At 47.7% G+C, this 13,302-nt stretch overlaps 1 protein-coding gene across 4 annotated transcripts in view; it reads right to left on the bottom strand.

The window, feature by feature from the left end:
• The window catches only part of EFCAB8 (EF-hand calcium binding domain 8), a 66,653-nt gene extending 55,419 nt beyond the window's left edge, over window positions 1-11,234 (bottom strand). For 2 of the 4 annotated variants that reach the window (XM_014735101.3, XM_070248045.1), the window contains exons 1-5: window positions 11,028-11,234; window positions 7,637-7,676; window positions 5,168-5,336; window positions 1,644-1,762; window positions 86-186 (exon numbers count right to left, since the gene is read on the bottom strand). In XM_014735101.3, the coding sequence (XP_014590587.3) occupies window positions 86-186; window positions 1,644-1,762; window positions 5,168-5,336; window positions 7,637-7,676; window positions 11,028-11,116 (518 nt within the window). In that variant the 5' untranslated portion in view covers window positions 11,117-11,234. Of the gene's footprint in view, window positions 1-85; window positions 187-1,643; window positions 1,763-5,167; window positions 5,352-7,636; window positions 7,677-11,027 lie in introns of all 4 variants that reach the window. The other 2 variants (XM_070248046.1, XM_070248047.1) reach the window with 2 other exon arrangements.
• Between the last annotated feature and the right edge of the window lie 2,068 nt (window positions 11,235-13,302).

Here is a 13,302-nt window from a genome sequence, read left to right as displayed (position 1 = left end):
TCAGGGATCTAGGAAGCGGGGCTCACTGCAGGACTGGCCTAGCCTTGTTCAGACATCCCCTTCAGTCCAGGGAGAGGCTCCTTACAGGGGGATGATCCTCATGGGAAGCTGGAAGTGCAGACGGTACTGGCTCTTCATCATCTCCTTCCCCCGGAATTCGCGTATCATGTAATCCACATACTTCGGCTGTCTCGGGAAGAAACCCACGGGAGGGAGGGCGTTGGCCAGAGAGGCTGAACACTGGGCTCCGGGAACCCACGACTGGCTTCCAGCGTCCTCCCCATCGCTCCCAGCCCCTTCCAAGGGGCTCTGGGAGCCGTCTCCTGAGGCTGGCCAAGAGAAGCAGGCCAGCAACAGAGCTCTTCTTGGATCTGGAATGCGTGAAGGGTCTATTTGCAAGTACACAGCAGCACCTCCCTCCTTAACGTGTTTCTGTAATGCTAAACACATCATCACCTCACCTCCACATCCAGCACCTCATCTGAAACTCTTTATTCACCCCCACTTTATGGATAAGAAGACTGAGGGCCATGTAAGTATAGGAGTTGTCCCGGCTCATATATCAAGTTAGCAGCAGGGAGGACCCATAAGCCAGGCGACTAGGGCAACTCTAGACTCCACTGACCAGTCTCATGAAAACATGGCTGAAGCCAAAACGGGCTACCATATGAAACTATAACAAAACACAGAAATCAAAGAATTTAAGAAAAATCATTGTGTAGATGGCAAAGGATATTGGAAACACGCTTATTATATCATATTAAGAGAAAGAAATGCAAAAAACAAAAATCAAAGAACAGAATGTGCACCCAAACCAAGGGAGAAGTCTGAAAAAGCAGTTAACAAACGGGTTCTCGGGGCAAGGCCCCTGGGTCTGAAGACAAGCTCAACTGCTAACTAGCCCTGTAAGCTTGGACAAGTTTCTTAACTTCTCTATGCCTCAGTTTCCCCATCTATCAAATGGAGGTAAATAATAGCACCAGCCTCTTAGGATTCCTGTGAGGTTTAAGTAAAATAATAAAGAGCTTAGCACAGTGACTGGTGCCAACGCTGGTGATCATGTCATCATCACTACATCAACATGTCAGACTAATTTTTTGTACTTTTGTGTATTCTTTTGTATTCTGTATTCGTAAATGCCATATGTACTCATCATAGAACATTTAGAATCAGGAAAAAAACCCAGCATTATTATTAACATGCTCTAAAACCCTCACATTCTTGGATTTAAGCCATAGATTTGCCTGTCCTGAGTTACCATAAAGGGCCACGAGATGGTGAGGCATCGGCCGGCATCCCCTCAGCCGATGGGAGGCTAGTGTGCAGGAGAGCCCTGCAGCGGGTGGGGAGGGCCCTTGCTGCTCATGGCTGTGCACTTGTGCAGGAGTCACTGACATTCGTCATACACTTGCCTGTTCCCCGGGAGGGGAATGAACTGAGATGAGCCCAGCTCACAGGAGTCTCAGGAGGGCCCCCTCAAAGACCCAAGGGTTCCCTCTACCCAGCAAACACCCCAGAACCCACAGGAGGCCTTCTGATGTCGTGACTGCCATCTTAAACCCTCATGTGCTCCACGGACCAGCCAAGCCCTGTGCCCTCCAGCCTCCCTCCCGCTACTGTGGCAGCAGGGGCGGCCTCCTCACCCAGGTGACAAAGCCACTACAGTCTGTGTCCACCTTCAAAAACAGCGCCTCCAGCATCTCGTCTGACACACCGCTCACCATCTTCTTCATGGCCTTAATGAAAGCCTTCTTGTCCAGGGCTTCAAAGGAGAAGAAAGAACATCATCCACTTTATCACAAGTCACTCAGCCCCATCACCGGTGTTCTTGGATGTCTGGGTACCGGGGAGGGACACACATCTGCAGGCTTCCCTTTTGCATCTCATCTGTTCAATGTTCCATCATCCCACAGATCCTGGCTGCACCCCTTCCACACAAGAGCACTGCGTTGGCCCCACAGCAGGGGTCCAGGGGGTACTAAAAAGTCAGATCCAAGATCAGATCCCATTTCTGAACAAATACGACAGGCCAGGCACTGAGACAAAGACAACTGATGAGGACCCCAAAAAGCAAATAATGGCGACAAAGAGACATAAATTCCAACATACAGAGGGAGAGGTGAAGTGCATCTTTTAAAGGCAATTAAAATACAAACTTTGACTGGAGGGAAAGATGGGGAGGGGAGAGGCAGAGAGGGCGGGGACAAAATATCCTCCCCACACTGGGTTTTGTGGCTCTAAGGAAATCTGTCTGCAAATGGGTCAATAACCCGTCTAGATGTCGTTTCTAATCACAGTTCTTAAAAAGTGCTTTTAAAACCCCTCCAAATAATTGAGGTCCTCACCCTGGCCTGAGGGCTGCACACCTTCTGCCTCCCTCAAACCTCCCTTCCCACCATGGTCCCCTCACTCTCTGCTCCAGTCACAATGTCACCACATTCTCTCTCACCACCAAGCACACTCCCACTGCAAGGCCTTTGCACCGTCTGGTTCCCTCCACAGGGAAGCCTTCCTGAGGACTATCTAAGTTGGCCACCCACCCCACTGCCCGGCTCCACTGTCCCCTCGACGTTCCTCATTACTGGTCCCGCCTGGGAGCTCTGGGAGTGCAGGGGTGAGCCTGTCCCCTCCATGACTGGGTCCCCAGCACTCAGCAAAGGTTTGTTCCCCGAGTGTTTCTGTCTGAACTAGGGTGCGATGGCGAGGATCCTGGGGCCCAGTATCATCTGTGTATATTCATACTGACCACCTAGTGGTGGGGAAGGCTCATGAGGGAACTCTGGCACAGAGAGGTGAGGTCGCATGCCCAAGGTCACGTGGCTGGTACCAGTAGCCAGTAAGTGGCGGCACCAGAGGCTGACCCCAGCAATCAGGCCCCAGAGGTCACGCTCTCACCCTACTATGTGCTCCTCATAAAACACCTAGCACAGTGCTACAGCAGCAATTACTATTATTTCTTGCTAGATTAGGGAACAAATGAGAGCATGAACAGAACTTGTCTTGCTTAAAGAAGGATTCGTCTTGCTTATCTGAAGCTAGCGCCAAGAGGCTTACGCGTTCTGAGTGGCGCTTAATGGTCCTTCCATGGATAAGATGGATGTCAGATGACAGCCCACCAGCACGGAGCCTTCCCCTCAGGAGAGAGCTGGGAGTCAAAGCACCTTTTTGTGGCAGTTAGTGAACAAACTCCTCAGGAAAGCACTGTAGGGACCGAGTCCTTCCATGGGTGTTTAGGAAACCATACACATTGCCCACTGCCGTAATATTTTAATATACTTCTTCTTATAAACAGTTTACTAAAAGTTTTCTGGGAATAACAAGAGAAGAGACACACAGGTATTTTGGAAAGGAAACGTACACTGTGGAGGCCAGGCAGGGGCTCTGCTTTGCCTCTGAAAGGAAGTGCTCGCCTATCTCACACCAAAGGGTTAATTAATAGCTCTCAGAGCATGAATGTGAAAATATCCCTCCCTGGGGAGGGGTCAGTACTAGGATCAGGCAGGAGGGCACCTTCTGGGGGCTCCCTGGCTTCTGCCAGCCCACTACACTGAGCCACCAGTGACCTTGAACCACACCCGATGGTGCCGTTCCTTGTCCTTGGGGCCTCCTCCCTTCCAAAGGTGACCCCCTGGCCACTCCCATCTCCCTGGAGGCTCTGTCTGCTCCGGGCTCCACCACCCACCCTGCCCTGGCATTCAGCATCTGCCTTGGCTCTTCTCGTCACTATCTTTGCTGTTCTGCTTGACACTCTCCTCGAGTGACCCCATCTATTCACCCATCTCCGCATCTCAGGAGACAATTTCTCTCCCATATCCCTAACTCTATTTCCAAGTGTCCCTCTGGCTCCTCCAACTCAGCAGATCTAAAGTCCAATTTATTATCTTTATCCCACAACTTGCTCCCCTTTCCTGTGTTCGCCATCTCTGCTGATGGCGTCACCTCCACCCAATCACCCAGGCTGAAAACTTGCACGGGGTTTTCAATTCCCTTTCTCCTAAATCCACACAGGAATCCTATGATCCTACAATGTAGGTATGTCATTTTTCCCATCTTATAGATGAGACACAGAGGCACAGAGAGGTTTGGGGATTTGCCCAAGGACACACAGGGGCGCAGCAGGGATTTGAAACTGGAAGTCTTCCCTCGTCTCTGATATAATCTCCACTGCTCTATGCAGGGCTGTCATGTGATGAGCTGGGGCTCTTACAACTGCCTCTCAACCAACCCCTAGCCCTTAACGTATTAATATCAGGAGAAAAAAAGGTCTGAAATTACACATAAAGTACAATTACAGACATGTGAAATCACACATAGCCGTGCGTGGCAGAGACGTAAGGCGGCCCGCATGATGTCCACCTGCTGGTGCTCATGCCCTCCTGAGATCCCGACCCCTTGAGCGTGGCAGGGCCTGTGGCTTGTTTCTAACCAACAGAATACGGCAGAGGTGACAGGATGTACAGGACCATGTGTACATGATTACATGATTATGTTCTAAGATTGTCGCACACATCTTGCTGGAGTTTCTATCTCCCTGGCCGGCTTGAGCCTTGACATCAGCCATGTTGGTGAGTCCTACATGGCCAGGAACTGTGGACAGCTCTAGGAGCTGAAGGCAGTTGCCTGCCAACAGCCAGGAAGAAATGGAAAGTCTCAGTCCTGTGGCTGCAAGGAACTAACTCTGCCAACAACCTGAGTGAGCTCAGAAGTGGATCCTTCCCCAGTCAAGCCCCAGATGATTCCACAGCCCCAGCTGACACCTGGATTGCAGCCCAGTGAGACCCTGAGCAGACCCACGAGCTAAGCCGTGCCTGACTCCTGACCCACCAAAACTGAGACAATAAACATGCTGGTTTAAGCCACTAAGTTTGCAGGAATATTGTTACACAGCAATAGATGATAAACCACACATATGAAATTGTTTGGAAGAAAATATACCAAACTGCTAACAGTGGTTACATTTGGGTGTTTGGTTAGAGGGTTTTTGTTTTTAAGTTTCTAGGTCCCAAACAGCCTCTAATATGCTTATAATACTATATAACAATAAAAAGTCTTAAAGGAGACACTGGATGCAAAGATGCTTGTCAAGTCTGAACCCTCCACACCCTCCAGGTGCTGGGTCCCGCTCTGCGCAGAAGCCATACGGACTGAGGCCACAGGGCAGCTTTACCTCCAGTTGAGTTGACGTCATCCTCAAACATTTTCTCTACCTTGGCCAGGTGTAGCTCGGTAAACAGCTGAGACTCCTGCTGGAAGTCGGGCATCTGGCTAAGGGTGATGGATGATGCTGGGAAGCTAGGAACCTCCTTGCTCTTCTGGAATCCACCTGGGATGGACGCCTAGAACAAATATGGCTACAAGAACCAGGAGCTGAGAGGGCCGAACTCCTGAGCTGAACCTTGTGAAGCACATCTTATTGGAAGAGAGACTCTTAGGGGACGGCAGGATATGTAGTATTGCAGTGTGCTACTAACTGATGCAAACGAGTCAGTCTTAACCACTTTTAGACCTGGGAAGGCCGAGAAAGATCTAGTGTGCTTCTCCTGACTTTACAGAGTTAACCACTGTTCCCTTTTTACAGATGCCACAACCGAGGCTCAGCGAGGTTAGTGGGCACAGCCAAGGTTCCGCCTCACACACAAGAGGACTCTAATTTATAAGGTGCTTCAGTTCAGAACTCTATTGTCTCAAATCTCCAGTGGTCAGAATTCAAGACTCCAAGGAATCCAGCTCCATCTTCCCAGCCAATTTGATCTGGTCCTGACAGCCCAGACACCCCCCCAGCTCAGGTCAGATCATCTGCGCACACCCCAAAGCTCATGTTGACCCCTCCCCCAGGGGCTCTCGGCTTCCTCCTACTCACCTCCCCACATCCCTCCCCTAGCCTTCCCCATCCATCCAGCTCCCAACAATGCTTTTTCTCCTCAGCTCCTACACACGATTCATTCTGACACTTAGCCCAATGCTTCAGGTCACTAAAGTCTCAGGTCGTCAAAGGCTGCCACCCTCAAAAGACTCCAGGCATGCGCTCCGGGATAACCATTGAGTGTTGCTCGCTGAGACATGCTGCTTTGGGCCTTGGGCAGTCAAGAAGATTTTGGTTCAAAAAGCTAAAAGACAAGGTGGAGGCTAGATGGCTCACTCTCCCCACCCTCTCCCACCAAACAAGCAAACGTGCTCATCCTCTCGTGAACTTTCATTCATTCACTCATGGTCTACACACATTTGCCGAATGCCAGGCACTCTGGATACATGAGTGAACAAAGTGGAGACCTGCCATCATGGAGCCCAACAAATGAGCTAGTTAATGCTCTCACCAGCCCTGCAAGCCCCCAAATTCAACATTTCAGCACCATCTTTGGCTCTTCCCTTTCCTTCTATGCATCCTTGTTGTCCCTCCTATTGATTCTTACTATGACCTATCTCCTACATCTCAACCCTCCTCTCCTACATCCCTGTCCCACCCCAACCTCTGGCCTTTTCCTGGGACAAGTACAATGACCTCCCCTGACTGGGACCAGAGTTTGGCCTTCCCTTCCAATCCTCCTCCCAACACTGGCACCAATCATCTTTCTGGCAGGCAAATCTGATCATGACTTTCCCCTGGCTCTGACACATTCCAGGATACTCCTACCACCCTCAGCTCCTGAGTGTGGCATTCAAAGGTAGCCCTGACCTATCTTTCTAGTTTCAATGCACACACCATGGTCCAGGCACACCAACTGCTCTCCATCCCCAAACACAGCAAGCATGCCACTTGTACTCACATCATCCCCTCTATGCAATACAGACAATCTCCCCAGAGGCGAACCCCTACCCATTCTTCAAAGTCTGGCTCAAATGGCACCTCCTCCAAGGAGCTTTTCCGTAACTTTCACTGCTACCTCCAGGCTCCCAAACTCTGTTTCTATCTGCCATGCATGCATGATACTTGTGTGTGTCTGTCCATATGTGTAGAAAGTAAGGTGTGATGGGAAACACATGGCTATAGAGTCCCAGAGTTCTGTGTTAGAATTCTGCCTGGCTCCCTACTTCCAAGCTAATTTATTTTGGACATATCACATCACTTCTCTGAGCCACTAGTTTCTTCACCTGCAAAATCAAGATCCACAGTACCTGCCTTAGAGGGATGTGGGGAGACCTACACGACGCCTGAACACATGTGAAGCCCCAGGAGACTGTAGTTACACAATAAATGATAGCTCCTGTTAAACTTGCGGTCTCATAGTGAGCTCTTTGAAGGCAAGGCCATATTTAATTTATCTTAATTTAATTTATACTAATTATCTATTCCCCAGCCCCAAGCACATAATAGACACTAAATACTTATCTAGCTAGATAGTAATTTGTACAGCCCATCCCACCACTATCACAACTTGGCTGGACAAAATTAAATAGAATCCATGTAGGACTGCAAATTGGTAGCCTCAGGTTTGCTGCACTTGGCTGATGCAGTGCTTTAAAAGGAAAAACCAGCCCACGCAGCGCACACTTCAGTTACCTACATGGCCTTGTAAATATCTGAGTTTGCAACCCCTCGTGCAAAGACTCATAAGTGATAGACTTCTATGTTAATGAGTGATGTTTGGGTGGCTCCAAAACACCCCCGCCCCCTTATCAACTCTGATTGTTTTCTTACCTTTTGAGGTTGAGGGCTCTTGGAAGACACTGGTTTTGACCTAGAATAGGGAACCATAGTCGTTTTAACTCCAGCCTTTGTAAGGAGCATGTGGGGGAGCTGACCTAGCCGGGTCACAGGAGAGTGGAAAAGAAGTCAGGGTTGGGGGTGGCTGCCCCATGCCCATGGACCACCCCCAGCATGCATGTGATGAGAATCCCTTTTCCCATAGGGCCTTCTCCAGCAGGGAGCTTTTCCCAAGCTTACAACTGTGAGCCTTCTTTCCCCTGATGGAAAGTTGTCTTCCTAAAGCCCTGGGGCTTAGTGCCAGAGGCTTCCTAAAGGGGGCTCACCCTTTTCACAGAATTAGAAGGGGCATAGGAGGCCATGCTGTGGTCCAACTACAATTCACAGATTAGGAAAATAAGGTTCAGGGGCAGGCACGTGTGCAAAGGGCCAACACATGCTCCAGAGGTGGGGCAGGACAGGCCCCAACTTTCCACTGCATACACCCCCCTACCCACCCTCCAATGCCCTTGGAGACAGAACTCTCCTCACAGCAGCAAAGGATCAGGTGAGAGTGTGTGGAAGAGGGCCATTCCACGGAGCTCTGCTCTGAGAATATAAAGGGCACATTTCCACAGGGTCAGTGACACCTCCACAGAGATGATAGGATTACTGGAGCGTCAATTCACCTCAAATAGCAAGTCCCACCAGGCAAGAATGGAGAGGGCACTCTGGGATGGCAGGGGAACGGACAGGAAAGAGTCAAGCCCTGGACAGGCTCAGGGGACAGAGAAAATGAGCCAGCTTGGTTTGACAAAGGGTTCCTGGGGGAGAGAGCGTGAGGGGTGAGGGAAGGAATAATAAGAGAGAAGAGAGAGAATAAAACTTGGAAGCAGAATGTAGAATCGTAAATATCTCACCAGAAAGACTGAACAGGATGAAGGGCAATTATGAAGATTCATCAGCATAAGATGGAGGGAGAAAGGAGGAGGAAGACTGAAGACTGGCCAACAGTGTCCTAACCTAACAGTGTCTTGGCAACAGCTCAGATGTAAGGACCAAAGGAGAGAGAAGAGGCAAGGAAAGGAGATTTGGAAGCCAAGAACCAGGGTAACTGAGGGAAAGGCCAGAAACGTTTCCAGAAATGGGAGCAAGGAGGGAAAGTGGCTTAATGCACATGACACTGGGTTTTCCAACTGGAAATAAAAGACAAATACCTGGAAATAGGGAGACTGACACTGGAGGCATGGCTATATTTAGGCAACAGAAAGAGGAGGGAAAACACACAAGAGACAGGATGAGTCAGCTAGGAGGATGGGATGCTTCACAGTGGGCCAAGATGATAAGGAGAAGAAAAGGCCACTGAACACGGCAAGTGAAGGTCACCAGTGAAAAAAGCTGCAGAAGTATATTTGTAAGTCCATTTCTGTTAAGAATATACGCATGTATATGTTGGCACAGGTACAGAAAGAGAGCCTGGAAAGGCACACCCCAAATGTAATGGCACTTATCTCTGGCAGGTGAGGTTATGGAGGATTTCTATAGTCTAAATCATGCATTTCTCTACTTTTTTTTAATTCAAAAAAGGCTCACGGCAATCTCTAGGACTTATTTCAACAGAATGGGTAGAATGGTGGTAGTGATTTCAACTACTCATCTGTGACTGACCATCGTACATGAGGGGTTGCTGCAGCATCATTCATAGCAGCAAAAAATAAAATAAAGTGAATGGCTATCAGAGGAATGGCTGAACAAATCAATACACCTGCACTCAGAACATGACCTAAGCACCCAAAGGTGAGTCTGACCTTCAGCAGCTGACTAGGAGGGACTTCCCTGAGGTACTATCAGTAAGGAAAGACGCAGAAAAGAGTGCACAGTATGCTGCACCAACCAAAGGCATGTCTATCGCCACATTTATACAGAACAGGAAGCATGGGTATGTATAAAGGAAATGAGTACATTCTGTTTTGCTTTCAAGTCTTGGCTAACAAGTGATAAAATTAACACCATCAATGAGGGAGCAAAAGACCATCACATGCCTCCTGGCGTGTACACTCAGGACCCGTTACTTCGATGGTATTACTGACAAACATGCATAACCTGAATCGGATCATGAGGACCAGACAAACCCAAACTGCAGGACATTCTACAAAATAACTGTGTTTTAGTCTTAAGATGTCAGCGTCACGGAAAACAAAGAAAAGCTAAGGAACTGTTCCAGATTAAAGGTGACTAAAGAGAGTCAACTGCTAAAGGCAATGGGTGATGCTGAACTGGATCTCAGACTGGGGAAAAAAAATCTAAGGGCCATTATCAGGACACTGGTGAAATTTGAACACGGATTCTGCATTCCTAGATGATACTGAGCTAACGTTGTTTCTTGCTTTTGACTATTATATTGTACTTATAAGAGAAAATGTCCTGTTCTTAGGAAATATACACTTGAGTATTTAAGGACAAAACGTCTATAATTCATTCTCAAATGGTTCAACAAACATATAAAGTCATGCTTTGCTTAACAACAGGGACATGATCTGAGAAACGCATCATCCGGCAATTTCATCATTGCATGGACATCATAGAGGGCACTTACACGAACCTAGATTTAGAGCATACTACACACCTAGGCTACACAGTACTACCTCTATGGGACCACCATCGTATATGCTGTCCATCAATGACCAACATGTGGTTACGTGGCGCATGACTGTAATAAACCAAATCTGGCATGGCAAAATGTTCACAATGAGTCAATCTGGGCAGAGAGGACTTCTTACACTATTTTTACAACTATTCAAATATGTTTCATATTTCAAAACTAAAGGTTTTAGAAGAGGGAGAAACATGTTTCATCAAGAGAGAAAGAGGAGCTCTGTGTAGCTGTATGTTCATAGACTGAGGCAACAAGTGGAAAATATTGGTTGAGGGCAAGAGAGACACCCATGAGGAAAGGAGAAGAGTAAGAGGAGGAAGGAGAGAGAAGTACTGTCCTCTGATACTGGAGTGAAGAAGAGAAAATGCACACGTAGAATCACATTTCTAGTTCGAATTAGACAACACGTGAGATTGGGGAAGCCACACCCACTGGCCTCAATCTACTCCCTGAAGTTCACCTGCTCTGGGGGAAGCAGGTGAGACGGCATAAACCTGGAAACAGGGGTGAGAGCTTAGAACAGCCACTGGGGCAGCATGCTGGGACTGAGGGGGGTGGGTTGGCGATAACTGGTTGGCTAAATAGCAAGAATTTGTAGGGGCAGACAACTCAAGGCCAAATGCAATTCCAGCTGTCCTGGAAACAGGCAGGAGATGCTCTCCTGTGGAGACTTCGCACTCAGGCATACGTATCTTAGGGCCCAGGTGTCCAAGCTTTGGGAGACTACTTTAATCCCAAACCCTCACTCACCCTGACCCAATCTGCTCTCCCCAGTTACTCCTGCTGGCTATACTTGACAGAGGCATACTGGTTTTCAACTGGCATCTCGACTGAGACATCTCGGCAGCTCGCCCTGAATCCAAAGGAGCTCCTCTATGAAGTCACTGTGGAACTCCAAAGAGTTCCACCTGACTGCAAAGTCAGCCGGTCACATTTAGAACCAGGAAAATGAGACAGAATTCCATGTACAGAACACAAAACAGAATATCAGAATCCATCCCACAAACCATAACCAGCAGCCATTTTTCATCCAAATTGAGACATTCTTTTTATTGATGAAGTTGAACTTACAGCACACAGTGACAGGAGCTACAGCAAACAGCCAGGACAAGTATGACTACAAAACGACCCATAGGACAATTACAGCACACAGTGCCCACCTCTCACGGAAACTGTGGAAAATGCCAAGGAGCCCTGTGATAAGGCTGGTTCACCAAAACCAAAAGGCCAGCTGGCCCCCACAGCTGCGACAGTGGAAGGCACAGCCACTCTCTTAACATGCCCTCTGCATGAGCTCCAAGTCTCTGAAAAGAGGAAGGCTCCAAGAGCATCGTGTGTGAGATGGGGTCTGACAAGTCCAGACCTCGGAGCAGGCAGGGACTCGATGCAGCACTGCTCAGTCTTCATCCACGGCACAGGCAGCAGGAGGAGTTGTCAAAGGTCAATCTCTGGGGAGATTTCAACCAGGGACATGGATTCCAGATTTAAAGGTAGCCAGCTCAATCACATCTCATGATGACCTAGATGTTACCAAAAGGTTAACGGACCACCACCAAACAAGACATTCTCCCTAGACTCACACCATAAAGAGAACACCAACATACAGAGAAAATTTCTGCTTCCACTTCATCAATAATGGAGACAAAAGATTTTGTCACATTGTACAACATTAAAAGTAGAGAGGTTCACTGAAATGTCATAAACGGTGCAGAACGTCTTTTAAATCAGAGTTTTATTAAACTAGGTATTAATAAACTAGAAGGGTTTATTTTAAAAAGAAACAACGCTGATGGCCCTACATTTGACAGTTTCCCACTATTTTTTTGGCTCAGTACTTTCATTTTTCAATCCAATGTTACTCCTACTCAGAGCAGTTCCAGTACTTATCAATATTTTTATATGTGCCCAAAATACGCTAAATTCAGTCATAATAAATATATTTTTCCTTCCCTGGGAGGAAACAGGAGAAAAAAGGGTACTAGGATGCACTCCACTTTTTAGGAAAGGAAAAATTCACAAAACTCCCACCTAAAAAGAGTGAAAACATGATCATCAATAACAACTCAGGCAAAAAAAATAAGAAAACAGAAATGGGGGGCTGGCCCCATGGCCGAGTGGTTAAATTTACGTGCTCAGCTATGGCGGCCCAGGGTTTTGCTGGTTCAGATCCTGGGGACAGACATGGCACCGCTCGTCAGGCCATGCTGAGGCGGCGTCCCACATGCCACAGCTAGAAGGACTCACAACTAAAAGATATACAACTATGCACCGGGGGGCTTTGGGGAGAAAAAGGAAAAATAAAATCTTTAAAAAGAAACAGAAATGGGAGGGAGGGCATTTTGAGGAAAAACTCTCCTAGATAAACCTTTGCACAAAAATAATTCTGGAAAAAAGTTCAAAGTCCTACTTGAGACTAGGTTCAGGCATCAGTTGCCAACCCTAAGGAGATTCTGATCCCTAAAAGTAGAGGTGAGACGTGCCAGAAGGGAGTGACTCCGGCAGCTAGGGCTGCAGGGACACACAATTAACTGCTCCAGGGAAGGCCCCTCCAGTCCACTCAGCAGCACGGCAATACTGTCCTCTCCAGCTTGACAACTGCGGGTCCTAAAATGCCAAAATTAGTTTCCTAATATGCCACTATATGTGTCCATTATTCCTCAACAAAGTTAAATTTAAAAAATTGTAACCTTCTCAGTGTTATATAATTTGCAAAAAATTTTAACATGCAAGTTGACAGCCAGGGAGAGAGGCTTTTTCCTTTCAAACACAAATAAACGAGAGAGAAGTCAGCGACTGTTGGAACTGAAGGGCCCCTGAAGACTAATATTGAGATCACATCTTTAGTTGAGGTCAACAACTCAGCTGCCATGACATTTAAGACAGCATTCTTCCTACCACAGCACACTGCCAAAGAGAACTCCGGGTCCAAATGCCAAAGATTTCAAAATACCAGAATCCAAGAAAAAAGGCAGAATCTCAATCTGGTTCAGTAGCTACTTACCCATTTCCTCCCAAAAAAAGAAAG

The sequence above is a fragment of the Equus caballus genome, chromosome 22 (assembly GCF_041296265.1).
Source record: "Equus caballus isolate H_3958 breed thoroughbred chromosome 22, TB-T2T, whole genome shotgun sequence".
Taxonomy (NCBI): domain Eukaryota; kingdom Metazoa; phylum Chordata; class Mammalia; order Perissodactyla; family Equidae; genus Equus; species Equus caballus.
The sequence above is the reverse complement of the archived record's forward strand: the minus strand, read 5'-3'. Positions and strand labels throughout refer to the sequence as shown.